This window comes from Mercenaria mercenaria, chromosome 2 (genome assembly GCF_021730395.1).
Source record: "Mercenaria mercenaria strain notata chromosome 2, MADL_Memer_1, whole genome shotgun sequence".
Taxonomy (NCBI): domain Eukaryota; kingdom Metazoa; phylum Mollusca; class Bivalvia; order Venerida; family Veneridae; genus Mercenaria; species Mercenaria mercenaria.
The window spans coordinates 45,115,142-45,130,739 of NC_069362.1; the positions used below are offsets into that span (position 1 = coordinate 45,115,142).

The 15,598-nt window shown below is 33.8% G+C and overlaps 1 protein-coding gene across 1 annotated transcript; it reads left to right on the forward strand.

The window, feature by feature from the left end:
- Positions 1-7,128: 7,128 nt before the first annotated feature.
- LOC128549147 (cartilage intermediate layer protein 1-like) lies at positions 7,129-8,397 on the forward strand. The gene has a single exon (XM_053525516.1). It carries the CDS (start codon positions 7,129-7,131, stop codon positions 8,395-8,397), a length of 1,269 nt encoding a protein of 422 aa, XP_053381491.1.
- The last annotated feature ends 7,201 nt before the right edge of the window (positions 8,398-15,598 follow it).

Sequence of the window (15,598 nt, forward strand, 5' to 3'; positions counted from 1 at the left end):
GTTGTGATCGCACTAGTTATAGCTGGAATTGTTGCAATTGGAGTAGAAGTGGCGCTGGTCGTCGTTTTAACAAAAAAGGCGATGACGGAAAGAAAACGACAGGTTAGACTATTGAACTATGTCGTTCAATCTTTTCCCCGTTATATAAATATACATGCACTTCTATTTAAAAACATTAATGCACTAATTTTGCAAATGAAATATGCACCTAAACGTAGGTAAACACGTTTCTGAAATAAGAATTTCTTTCAAATATTTCAACTTTTATATCTTATATTATATTGATCTTATCAAGATTTATTTTAAAAGACATGTTTATTATATCACAGATTATAAAATCGTGAATACTTTAATTGCTATGCCAAAGGCTAAAGAAACTTCAACCAGATAAGATAAACAACACTTTAACTTCTACAAATAATACATACACGTAAGAGTTACATTTATCTAAGTATAATGTGTTTCAGCTTTATTAAAACTTGATATGTGTATTATCTTTTTCAAGTTTTACCAAGTGAAACGCCACAAACAACTACCAGACCTGTTACATCAACGACCACGATACCGGAAAAAAACAAACACTGCCTCAGGTTTCGGTCATTTATATTATCAATTTACAGATTTGAGCAATAACACTGCTTGTAGTATCTTTAGGCTTTAAACAGATTAAACACAAGAAGAAATTTACGAATTACTAAAGTTCGATTAAACCTGGTATAAAGAACCTATGTAAATACGAAGCAAACATATCTGTGTAAAAGGAAATATGCGTGTTAGCTTAGTCATAACTAGCCAAAGCAATTTGTATTACATGTACCATTAAAACTGATAAAGTTTTCAACAACTGGCAGTTACTGTATGGCATTTAATTACGAATACAGCTCTTCATTCACAACTCTTTTTTTATATTTTACCAAGTGATTTGATACTTTTACCTGCTATGCTAAAGGCTAAAGAAACTTCAACTAGATAAGAGAAACAATAAATTGACTTCTACAATTAATGTAGCGTACACGTTCCTTTAAGTTGAATGTGTTTCAGCTTTATTAAAATTTGTATAAATTTTCTCAAGGTTTACCAAGTGAAACGCCAGAAACAGCTACGGTAACAAGACCTGTTACACCAACGACCACATACAGGAAATAGCAAGCACTACCTCAGGTTTCAGACAATTATATTTTCTTTTTATTTAGAGTTAAGTTATAATTTTTCCAAAAAATAATGTTTAGTTTCCCCGCCGCATCAAAGAAAAATTGACGAAATTCGCAAAAAGAGATAATTCAACAAAAAAAAAAAAAAAAAAAAAAAAAGAGGACGAAAGAAAGAAAATAAGCGGTGAATTGGCGTTCGGTGTTCTGTTTATTCTATAAACGTACATTATGCATTGATGAATCGTGCCAAAACGAAACTACAAAATTCAAATAGATATCTTTTTTATTGCATCGAGAACAGTTATATAAGAATGCTTGTTCAGTATGGGTCAGTTTCAGTGTTCAGTTCCACGCCCGTTTTTAGCATTATTTTAGTTACAGTGCTTTAGGGTATAGCGGATTTTAGGGTATTTGTTTGTTTTGGGTTTAACGCCGTTTTTCAACAGCATTTCAGTCATGTAACAGCGGGCAGATAAGTTAAACCCCACCAGTGTTCCTGGATTCTGTACCAGTACAAACCTGTTCTCCGCACGTAACTGCCAACTTCCCTACATGACTCAGAGGTGGAGGACTAATGATTTCAGACACAATGTAATTTGTCAAATAGTCACGGCGAACATACGCCCCGCCCGAGTATCGAACTCACGACTTTTATAACTTTTCATATCATTATTTTACTGCCATACAGAAATATGTTTTGACATACATTTTATATGTTTGCTTGTCATGTTAGTTTTATATGTCATCAAAATGGAATTGAAGCTATCTTTTACTCTTTTACTGACTAAATCAGTGAGATCTATTTGATAATTTGATAGAAATTTAAAAAGCTGATTTTTTTTTATTTTGGTAAAGAGAATACATAAGTTTTCTGTTTCATAGTGAAAAAAAATCTTGGGAAGTTTTAGATGAGGATTTTAAGCTAATTTTGGAAAAATGATCAAAGCTATCATGTACACCCTAAATCAGTGCATACGTAAACAATGGCATGGAGAGAAAAATAATAAGAATTTCTATTAAAAGCTGAATGATTTGAAAAGAATAGCTATTTTCTGTCTGATATACAGAAAAACACTATTAAACTTCATTCTATTTTGTACTTGAATGCATTAAAAATCAGTTAGTTTATCCGCTTTAACCTAAGGCACTGTATATCAGGCGGTCAGTCCACCTAAACATCACTCCTTGAGAAGACCATTACTGGCCCTAAAGTCTGTAAGCAACTACGTACTTTTTCACATAAAGAATCCTAGTTGGAAGCAGGGCTCGAAAGAACGCCCTGTTTAGAAATTACCAAGTCAAGGACTGTATCCCCTACACCATGAACCCGGACTTAATATAGACTGCCTGACATCGGTTGAATCTGCCAACATTCCACCATAGTGTTCTTATCAACACAAATTGAAATAATCATCAAACATATCATACAAAACTTTAATGGTGCTTTCATTCTAGTTTCTTTTAATAGAAAATTTGTTATATCTGAATTATCACGTAATGACAATGTGAGCTTTTGTGATCATGTTTTGTCTGTCGTCAATTTCGTCTGCGTCAGTGCTTCAACAATTTCGTGTTTAATGACACAGCTTCAACAATTTCGTGTTTAATATAATATAAAGTAATTTTCTCAGAATATACTGAGTGCCAAATGCAACCTTCAGATCAAGTATTGTTTTATATCAAACTTATCATCTACGTAAGATGCAATGGATTTCATATAAAACGGGCAATGTCGTTAATAAAAATGAAATTAAAAATGACAAAAAAAAAAAAAAAAAAAAATGAAATCCGCACGGCCTCATTAAATTTTGCAAAAGGTGGCCTGAGAAATTAAACATTTTTTTTGGCCTAAGACACTGCCGGCTCTAAACAGATTAAACACAAGAAAAAAATACGAGTTACTGGAATTCGATTATACTCAGTTTCATATTAGAAAAATTGAGCAGTAACTATAATTTACCTATGTAAAAAAGGAATGTACATAACTGCGTGTAGTCGGAATATAAACATAACTAGCCAAAGCAATTTGTAATACATGTACCGTTAAACTTGCAACGTTTTCAACGACCGACTGTTAATGCATGACATTTGACTACGAATACAGCTCTTTTTATATTCAACCAAGTGCTTTGATGAGATTTTATACCTTAATAGTTAATGGCTATTTACAAAAAGTGACTAATGCAGATATAATACTGTATTTAAAAATAATATCTTGCCTTTAAATACCTTTTTGACAAATAAACTGTTCCACAACAACTAAATACATTTTGATTTGAAAACTCTATAATTTCAGAATGTACTTTAAGCATCATAAAGCTGACAACGATAATAAAATTAGCCGCAAAATAACACAACGCATTCCTGACCCATAAATATAACATTTAGCGCATTTCACGTCTGAAATATTACTGAGATCCCTCTACTGCTAAATTTAAAACAATGACTGTTACAACGTAACCGCGGGGTTTCCCTGGATATTCTTAATGTAATATTTTGTCTTTGTATGTATGATTACCAATGTATATATTCTGGTATTTAGTGTATGGAAAATGGACGACTTGGGGTTCCTGGGGTTCTTGTGACGTCACATGTGGCGGTGGAACACAGTCTCGAACAAGAATATGCTCTAAGACAGATTCTGCAGATCTTGAATGTGTCGGAAATAATGCACAAGAGAAAACTTGTTCAGAATGGGAATGCCCAGGTATGTCAATTAATTACGTTATTTCAAATATATGTGTCTTTCAACACCTTTCAACGCTACACCCGTACACCCGTTTAATGCTTGCTCTTGTATGCAGAATAACGAGTTGAATTAACAATGTAAAACGTTTATACCAGGTTTTGTATTTGAATAATATTTGCAGTAAGTACAACATATATCTCTATCCTCAGTAATTTGAAAGCAGAGGAATACTACACATGAAGGAAAAATGTATGTAATTAAAATGGGGTTTGATGACATTGGAATATTTAGGATTATTTTATGTCATTTAAGTAATTTTATAAAAATAAATAAGGTTTTTTCTTTCCAGATTGTAGCAAAGAATGTACAGTAGGAGTCCTAAACACGGATTGTGATACATGTCTTTGTGACGGTACGGTCATTACGGGAAGGGTACGCGCTGTTTCAACTGGCAACCCAATCAGCAATGCGGCATTGTATACAAGCACTGCACCAACCAAGCTTCTAGCTCAGAGTAATTCGACCGGCTTCTTCTCATTAGACGCAATATGCACATTGACGGAGCTTCTAATTACACGAAACGGTTTCGTTGACATCACTGTCGTAGTAAGCGGCGAGAACATAGAAATAAATATGACCAGAATAGGTATCGGTTTTACTTATCATCACACAATAGCAGTTGTGTTATAATTTTCAACAAAAGAAAAGCTCTGGAATATGGTTAATTATTAATTTGATGAAAGTGTAAAGTGTAGTTTGCATCGAAACAGATGAATGCCTTTGACCGCATCTCTCGTTTCAAGTATATGTATTGGCAGGTTAGAAGAAGTTTAAATTAAAGTATAGTTTTCCTTTCGTAATTTATCTGTTTAAAGTGTTCCATTTTAATTTTAAAGTCCGACGACAATTGCTAGATAGACTAGATGGTTTGCATACTGTAATATTTCATATCAAACTACAACCCTTACTAATTCCTTTGTTCCTAATAAAACAAAACATGAAATATCATGTCGCTTTGATATCAAATGCGTGATATATTTTATATCTTCGTCTAAATTGTACCTGCAGTAGCTTTATATTCAGTGTTGCCCTACCTGACGGAAACACCACAGGCAAAGAAAAGACTATCAGGAGAAAATGTAACACTATGTTGTGAAGCAGTTGCCAGTCCCCCAATTGATTATTATGAGTGGTAAGTGTGTCAAATATCGTGCATGGTGCATGTTACAGTTAATAAAATCATGAGTTTGACAGAGTGTTTAACATAGTTTTGTTGGTAGGGACATCCAAATGGTGCAACTTTCAACGAAGAAGAAATTCCCTTTCACTTCATCTCCAAAGCATTGCATGAAATTCAAATAATTTTCAAATAATATTTTTGCTCTGTTTGACATTGAGAAACTTTTTGACATTGAAAAAACATTTTAACATCGATGTCGATAAATGCAATTTCAAAATTTTACAAACGTATTCAATACACGCGGACGATATCATATGTGATATTCCAGTTATTAAAAACTTCTCAACTACATCTGTGCAATAGGTTCAAAGATGATTTACTATTAAATGAATCCTTGTATCAAGATGGTAACAAGCTGACTTTGTCTCATTTGACCATAACCGACAGCGGAAGATACCAATGCAGAGCTAATAGCCCTGCAGGAGCTATTATGTCACCTGCTGCAACATTACGTGTAAAAGGTTCGTTTATTGAAGTTACTCAGACGATCTTATATACAATATTACTGATTAGGTTAGATTTAAAGAACGATTTGAATGTGGTTCTCTGGTATTGAATACCATTTTCTGTTTACAGTAATGGCAAAAACATCACATGCATGATAGAAAGCTAAGAAACACCATTCTTGTAACTCGAGATACTGTCACCTTTCTTTATTGTATGACAAGCATTTAGGTACACGTACTACAAGGCGCTTAAATTAATATCCTGTAATTTTAGTTACAACTTGAAATTCTTAGATAAACTGATTTCGTTCACATTTATCATTTAACTGAAAAATCTTTTTCCATAAATAATGCACATCATGGTTACTGGTCATTTAAGATATATCACTTTGAAATACTGAATCATAATGTTGTACACATTTAGACTCGTCGCCATTTCTTTTGTTGTATTTGCATATTTGTCTAGATGAAAGCTTAAATTTTGTAGTTGTGTTGCCAGGTTAGACATTGGTAGTAAGATCGCATATGTTAAAACGAATGAATAAAAATAGAATATTGTATTAATGTCTATACACATGTCACTAAAATATTGAAAAAAGGGCTCCATCACGCTTTTGTTTCAATATCACTTTTTGAGTTTTTTTTCCAGTTAATTAAGCATGATTTATCAATTCGCAAACATGCTTTTATGGACATTTTCATCGTGTCACAGTTTTAAACACTGTTTATCCTCAAGTTGCATTTTCAAAATTGACATTACCAGAGTTAAAGGAATGCCAGAAATGATCATTTTGTTGAAAAATGTGTCTTTAAACCAAATTTGATATAACTATATAATTCGCTGTATTTTGCTAACGAGGACACGTTTTTCAAATGTACTCATAATGGTAATTTATGTATATCTATTACTTCATGTGTTACAGAGGAATCAAATGATTTCTGTGCGGATGCATTACAACAAAAGACAGTCGCTTTACCTGATGATTGTGTCCAAGCTAGAACAAATACCGCAACGTACGAAGTTGGGGAATGCATTTCAAAGAGCTGCAGAGAAAATACGACAACTGACTTTGGAACCTGTCGTGAAGACGTTTCGTCATGCTGCACAATTGGCGAAGCAGTCCTTGAAACTGTGCAATGTTCTGGATATGAACTTGAGTTGGTTGTTATTAGGTCATGCAGCTGTACTGCATGCAGTTCGAATTCGCTAACAATTTCTGGAACAGCAGTTGGAGTCGAAGATGGATCGCCACTTAAATTTGAGGAAGTCAGGGTGAATGGCGTATTAAAAACAGTTACTAGCTCTACAGGTGACTTCAGTTTTGTTGTTTTGAAAACGTCTCCAAAAGTGATAATAAATTTACAAGATACTTATTTCCGACAATTTCTTCCAGCAATTAAATCAATTGAAATCACCGATGAAATGAGTGGTGAACTTCGTGTAGATATTGGGATGATACAGGCAGTAGAACCAGTTGAAATTGATTCAAATACTGAAAACATTCTTCAGGGCAACCTCTTATTTTAGATGAAGTCGTGGACTTGTATGTTCCGTTAGAACTAGGCGAAAGCGTTACAGACCAGGATATAAAATTATGGAGGATGAATACTGAAACAGGAACATGGGAATATGTTTCTCCTGGAACAGGAACAAGAAGACGGAAAAGACAAGTCACTGCTCTTTGGATTGGCGAAATCGACTGGTCCAGTGTGACAGACCAGGATTGGTATAATTACGGTTATGTATACACTTTAACTGACAGACCCTGTTATTTCAAAATTCGTCTTTTCACAGACCAACAATTTACAACACAAGTTCCAAACCCGGAAAGATATATTGAGGTAGATTACCACACTATTAAAGATTCCACGCTATTAACTATCAGGGATTATCTGTACTATCCTGAAAATGAATGCATTCATGCTATTTGTGAAGATGATAATGCATACATAGCCCTATATTATTACGGAAGAAATGGTTATGATTCTCTTTATGCTGGTCCGCCAGAAATAGGATCAAGCAGCCATTATTACGAAATAATGGAGGACGATAGAGTTCTGAAAATCCAAATGTCTTCCTCAAGTAATGGACCTTTTTACAATAACCTGACACAATGCGAAGCCTCAACCTCGAATAATTATCACCTGAGGTATCACTACGGGATGACGTCTGAAGCTTTCACATACATGAAAACATTTACTTTCAGTCCAAGTTTAGGGATACCGGAGTCAATAAGGATCAGTCAGAGGACGTGGTACCCAGACCGTTCATTTGAAGGCTACAGAGTATGTTTCATGAAAGTAAGCCTTTTGTTTGAAGACGGACTATCTTTGTCACCTGGCCAATACATAAAACTTAAAGCAACAAGCTACGGTGGTACAAACAATGAAATTAAAGACTTTATTCTTGGAATCCGAGAGTATGACATTACGAATGTCACAGAGAATTCTTCAGTTTGTATCGAATATAAATGCAGTGGAACCATAGATCCGAATTTTGACCAACAATTTGATCACACAAGAATAGTGCTGACACTGGTTTATCCAACCAGCGAAATGGAATGTAACGTAACAAAGGAAGCAGACTTTTTGTCTTCTGACGATACTTCCCTAAATGAGGCCCAGATTGGAAGTACAAATGGCACTTACGAAATATATGCACCGACAGTATACACACCCGATAATGGTCTATACTCGGCTACTAGCGACAAGTTAGTTATCGACAGTGCCTATGTCACGGCTGAAGGTGAATGCCGATCAGGAGAACCACAAAATATTGTTGATGATAACCCGGACACTGGCGTGGCAGTAACATTTACATTTAAAAACAAATGTTTATACTGGTGGTTATGGTTTTATGACGATTGTTAGTTTGAAAAAAATACTGTTTGTGCATAGTTTTCTGGGCAATATTAAGTCACATACTTTTCCCGATAAATTGTAAAACTCCTATCACTTCTGGTAGTGAAACACTTTTTACAGGGTCATGGAGGTAGAGCTGTGTTAGATATGTATATAGATCTATATGAAGTCAAAGACTTTATTCTTGCAGTCCGAGAGTATGTTCTTACAAATATCACAGGGAATTCTTCGATATGTATTGAGTATAAATGCAGTGGAACCATAGGTACATTTTTTTGAATAAAATTTGTTTACCATTAATAAGGTATGTAACAGAGAAAACACACACATAAACGCACGCACGTACACATGCACACAAACCCTAGCTTAAAGCCCTGCTCCGCGGCTATTCAAATTCTATTGTGTGCATGCAACCTATGATTACAATAGGTAACAGTTAACGGCCACGCGCCACACTTTAGTACGCAAAACCATAAGTATTTTATATAGAATTTTATATAAAATAGACTCTATTTTGACAGGCGTCACTGTTCAAAGTCAGGATTTTCATGCTTTTTCAGTGACAATTTAAGGTTAAAAGGTAAGACAGGAGCAGGCCTTTAAATTATAAATACGGATAGCAAACCACGTGGTCCTTCTTTTTATCATGATTATAGATCGTCGCGTTGTTACTGACCCGCAACTTTATAATTTGTTATATGTAAGCATAAGAATTATTTTCCTAAATCCGATTTTTTAATTTGTTATATTTTTTTTACAGAATCCAATCATCATTTCCTTGCATTAATCAAACAGCTGGTCTCTACAAACAAAATATGAGTGAAAAGTGTCAAGCTTTGCAAAAATAACGACCACTGCGGAAGATACTTTTCCAGTCTAGAGTTTTTAGCTCACCTGTCACGTAGTGACAGGGTGAGCTTTTGTGATCACCCTTCGTCCGTCGTCCGTACGTCCGTCCACAATTTCTTGTGAACAAGATAGAGACCACATTTTGCAAGCAATTTTGATCAAACTTGTACAAAACTTGTAATGGCATAATATCTCAATTCCTTTCAAAAAATAGCCAGATCCCATCATGGGTTCTAGAGTTATTGCCCCTTAAAGGGCTAGAATTTGCTATTTTTGGGCGTCAACAATTCCTTGTCTGCACGATAGTGGTTTCATTTATGATTTTATTTTAACCAAACTTGCAAACAACTTGTATCACCATAAGATCTCGATTCCTTTCTTGAACTGGCCAGATCCCATTATGGGTTCCAGAGTTATGGCCCCTGAAAGGGCCAAAATTAGCTATTTTGACCTTGTCTGCACAATAGCAGCTTTATGATTTGATTTTTACCAAACTGGCACACAACTTGTATCACCATAAGATCTTGGTTCCTTTCTTGAACTAGCCAGATCCCATTATGGGTTCCAGAGTTATGGCCCCTGAAGGGCCAAAATTAGCTATTTTGACCTTGTGTGCACAATAGCAGCTTCATTTATGATTTGATTTTTACCAAACTTGCACACAACGTGTACTACCGTAAGATCTTGGTTCCTTTCTTGAACTGGCCAGATTCCATTACGGGTTCTAGAGTTATGGCCCCTGAAAGTGCCAGAATTAGCTATTTTGACCTTGTCTGCACAATAGCAGCTTCATTAATGATTTGAATTTAATCAAACTTGCACACAACTTGTACCACCGTAAGATCTTGGTTCCTTTCTTGAACTGGCCAGATTCCCTCATGGGTTCCAGAGTTATGGCCCCTGAAAGTGCCAGAATTAGCCATTTTGACCTTGTCTGCACAATAGCAGCTTCATTTATGATTTGAACTTGCAAACAACTTGTATCACCATAAGATCTTTGTTCCTTTCTTGAACTGGCCAGATTTTCTCATAATTCTTTTTCCTCACCATTTCACATCATCCATTTGTTCAACTGTTATTCATTTCTTTATGTAATGGCAATATTTAACACCGTATAAACATATAATTCATAAAAACTGAATATCTGAATATCAAAGCAAAATAAAAGCATGTTGGTAAAGTTATATTTACAAATTTTGTTAGGTATGCTACAAAATAACATGATAACAGTTGTAAGTATATAGTATGTACATACTAAACATTTTATTGATTGCAGATTTACATCTATCTCTTCTTTTTATTTTCACACGCATATTTCAACAATTACAAACAGGTGTTACATTTGTCCATAGAGGTTGTCATTCTGAAGGCATACTCACACTTAGAGAGGTAATTCAGATAAAGAGCAAGAGTATCCCCCAGTGAATGTTCCAAGCCTTTTCCTTTACATGTATTTTTGACTTTGAGATAGAAAGGACATGTGTTGTTTTTTTTCAAATACAACCCTTTTTGTAATTTATTTTGAAATTTATATATAGTAGTAATAGCAATAAAATAATTTACAGCGAGCCAATTTATCAGCAGCTATATCAATAAATGTTAGATAAAAGGTAGCGTTTCGCCATAATTTTAATCTGTTGGTTTCATCATGTTTATTAATGGTTTCCTTAACAGTTCTGCTTCATACTATATAATATAAGTTTACTCTTTCATATTTCGTGATTGTTTTTGATAAGTTTCAATATTATCTGAAACTAGTAACTTCATATCAATTCTAAACATTCTGACAAGTATTCATTCTTAGCATATATTACAGTACTTAGTAAGACGTAGTGTATAAAAAGGACCCAGTGTTGTTATTTTTCATTCTGGTCCATTTGGGATTTTAGAGTCCATTTATTTTGTATGTTTACTACTATTCCATTTAATAACATACTGGTTCTAGAGGGTTAATGGCGTTGATATTAGATATTTCAAAATAAGTGATTATATCTTCTGTATTATATTTCATCCTGCAAAATGTATTTCTAACATCATGCTAACATCATGTACTTATCTGATGTAATTGGATAAACGAGATATTCACTAGTAATCTTCAAAGCAGAGTGCTATTTATGCCAGTGAATTAGGGTAATTCTTTTGGGTTAGGGTCCTTACCTATCACAGTGACCTTAGAGCATAGTCATGTCTTATCAAGCTTAAGGTTTGTGTAAGATTTCTTGGAATCCCTTGAAATTGTCAATCGGATGGATAAGGTGCAATTGTCCATTTTGCTTAAGCGTGTAAAAGGAATCACTCTCATTTTTGTATTAACAAATGCGTAACAGATGCGGATAATGTTTTAATCAGAGTGTAGTTGCAATCGGTCAGCCGGAGAGAAATGACAGTTGCTGACTTGTGCACTGATTGAGAAAAAGGGATATTTGTTTTATGTCTGGTAATTTTATAATTTTTATGACAGTTTTAGCTTTGCTGTACATGAATATACCCGAAAAGCTGCTTCAAATTTCAAACAAGGCAGAAACATCAATGCTAAACAAACAAGGACACTGCTGCAAGAAACGACCAGATCACGGTTTATCTTTTTTTTTGGGGGGGGGGGGGGGGGGGGGGGGTTGCCACTTGGAGGCATCCGTCTATTCGTTTACATTTTTTATTTCAATACAATCATCTGGTGTCCGTTCGCAATTTGTTCTTTTTGCAAGAGCTTGTGCCAATTTAGAAGACCAAACATCACTATATCACTATATTACCAAAAAAAAAAATGTTCCAATAACGTTACCGTTTTACACACTACGGAAGGAGGCTTTACTTCTTTGCATCACAGTTCATTGATACCATACATACAAACCTAAACACTATCCTACACAAGCAAATTCAGTGAGTTTAAAACTCTGCCATCAGTATTTTATCTTTGTATTAAGTTTCATGAAGATTCATCAATGTGTTACTTTGATTTGTGAAAAAAATATTAATTTAAAAACAATGGAAGGGCAAAAACTCTGCAGTTACTGAAGAGGACCTGAAGAAAGATACGAACGCACCACCGCCTTATATGATATATGTTTGTGTTAAATTTCATGAAGATCCATCAATGGATTACTTTTTTAATTTGGAAATTTATGGATTGTGAAATAGTTAAAGGGCAATAATATTGTGTCTTTACTAAAGTATCTTCACATTTTTATCAACTCCTCTTCGTTGATATATAACTAAGTTACTCAGTGTATTAAGATTCCATTATTAAAATTATGTGTGTTTTTGTACGTTTTTAGAAATGGGAAATACGGTTAAAAATGCTTAAATGTATGCTTTTCAGAAATGAGTTTAAAGCTACCATAAGATATTGCCAAAAACAAGTGTGGCGTTAGAAAATTTTTAATTTGTTAAGTGTATAATGATGAATAAAATCAATATTTCAACGAATGAACACCAGATCTAACATCTTATTTAAAAATTTAGTCTGCAGTTCACGAGCTTCTTACAACTCCTAATTGGCCGAATCGTTCTGATTATTCAACAAGCAAACCACGTTGTATGCTTGTAGTTTAATACCTTGCCATTAATGTTTGATAGGGACTCAAACCTCAAAATAAATATGGCGGCCATAATTCAAGATGACCGCCTCATGATACCAACCCTTATGATAATTGCAATATTTTGCAAAGGGAGTATTAGAATGTGGAAAGTGTGATTACTTCTTGTTTTAGCATTCATATATATTGCTTTCCTTTACATAACCAAATAAAGGTTTTAAGAGATTAATTCATTTTCAATAAGAAACGTGATTTATAGTAGTAAATGGGGGTGGAGGTGGGGGATGTTGTTACTTTTTTCTCTTAGCAACACATTGAATCGACTTTTTGTAGACGGTTTAGCTATTAATTATTACCAAAACTGTGTTATAGTTTAATATTATTCATTTTTATTGGTTTTGTCTGTGATGTTAAACATTACCAAAACAAATAACATAATTATATTCCTTTGATATTGATTTATTCTGAGGAAAGGTTCTGCATATGCAACTTATCTTACATATGTGACGTTATCATTTTTTACACTTATTGTATCAGTATGTTTAATGCTTATAAAATATTTCAAAAATGAGTTACTATGTATTAATTTAGCACTGTAAGTACACAAACGTATACATACTTATCGAGTAGAGTTTTATTTTTCTTACAACACTTTTAAGTACGTTACCTTAATGTTTAGTTTCAATTTGAAAAATATGTAGGACAAGTATTGAACTACTGGTATAAATATATTGAGAATTGACTTAACAGTAAGGTGAGATTCAAAAGCCGGAAACGTTTCTAGTCGTTATACAAGTATGTACAAATTACATTGACTTTTTTCCATAGAATTCTATTCAAATTTAGCAATATGCCACAGCAAAATTTTTACAGTTTATACTTTAATACATTATCTATCTATGTTCTGCTTGTAAAAGAAATAAGCACTTCCGTCAAGTTTTATATTTTTCTTGTAGTAGTAACAAGTAAAAGCTGAGTTGTTGCAACCTAAAGTATGTTGAGTTCTTTTCAAATTCAAATGCAAGTATATGTAACATCTGCTAGGGCACATTTGTGTAATCTAGTGAACTTATGTTAATATGTAATACTAACGGAATTTCGACATTATACATTTGTCTTCGCAGAAATTATACAATATATAGTTTTGTACCTTGCTTATTAAAACTGAAGAAAAAAAAGACATTTTTTTTAAAAATGCATTTAATTTACATGTATTTTGAATTCAAGACAGAAATTACAATTTCACTATGGCATTTGCCCTTACCTGTTTCTGATTTTTAAAGCGATGTCAATTTGATGCGTTAAATTTCGTAAATACATGTAAATAAGATATATTTTGCATATTTTAGAAGTGGGGTTTTATTTTAGAATCTTTTCTCGTTTTTTAGTTATAATGAAAAGCAACGTAATATTAGTTACACTGCCTGTTGGTGACAGGATACGGGATATACGCTGTCGAGGAAATCCTTATCAGGCTTCGCGTGACGTCTGTTTATCAATAGGAATGCAAGAATCTTGTAGGAGGCAAGATATTTGTTGATCTACCGTCATTTTGTCAAAATATCAGCGACACACATTACTTTCATCAGTTAAGTCAAATTATCATACATGTACCGATGCAGTCATTCATGCAGGTAATAAAACATATGACGAGTTATAATGAAAGTCTGCGTAATCAACCGCTGTTTTGTCAAACTATCAGTCAAACACACATTACTGTCATTAGTTAAGTCATGTTATCATAAATGTATCGATGTAGTCATTCATACAGTTACTAATAAAATATGTAAAACATATTATGTAAAGAATCATATATGTCATGCACAGAGTAATTGCAAAGTCCGCCTTTATGTTAACTGCTCAGTATTGCGATAGGATTTTACTATAAACACTAACTAAAATCTCCTATTCCTGGCACCCAGCTTATCCCTACTATTACAAAGTGCAAGCCAGGATGTCAAAGACTACCACTTCAAAAAAATATACAGGGAACGTACAGGGAATAAGGTATTAAGTGAATACCTGAGAATATGGTAATGTTTATACGTTCTGATTGGTCAGTCATGTAAACTAACTCAAGAAGTGATTTTTTCTTACAGTACTTATTATACATTTCGACAAATTTGCTACAATTTATGTGTATTGAAAAACAGTTTTATCAAACGAATTTTTCCCGCCATTCCAACGATGTATATAAGGGACCATATAATCAAACGAAAATTACTTAAATAAAGTATCAGTATCCGTTTGTTTATCATTCAATTATTTGGTGGAACTAAGACATTTCTGAAATATGATTAGATATACATGTTTGATTTATAGAAGACCGTACATGCTATAATGTTATAATGGAAGTGAATGGGAAAACAAATGGTGTTCTCCAACCAGCAACAGAAAACAAAATGACAATTCGTTTATGTAAATCTGGCTTACAAAAGCCATATTGCCCAATACGGCAACGGTCATCTTTAATGAACAAAAAGTAGTCAATGACACTCAAAGGACCAACCTATCAAAGTAATGCATTGCATCAATCGCTTCTCCCTAATTGCAGAAATAAGCTTAACAGTTATTTCACAGTCGACAACTCATTCCTGGTGATGATATCCATCACCATGAGTGTATGGGAGTGGATAAGCCTGTTTTTTTTTCAATGCTGAGCGTCAAGCAGTGGAAATTTTGGTACCATTCTTACGTCTGGTATGACGTAGCCAGGGATTGAACCCTGCGCACTCGAATCAAACGCTCTACCACTAAGCTAACGAGGCGGAAATATAAACGTTCATACATCCTTTTCAATGGCATATCAGTTATAATAATAATAA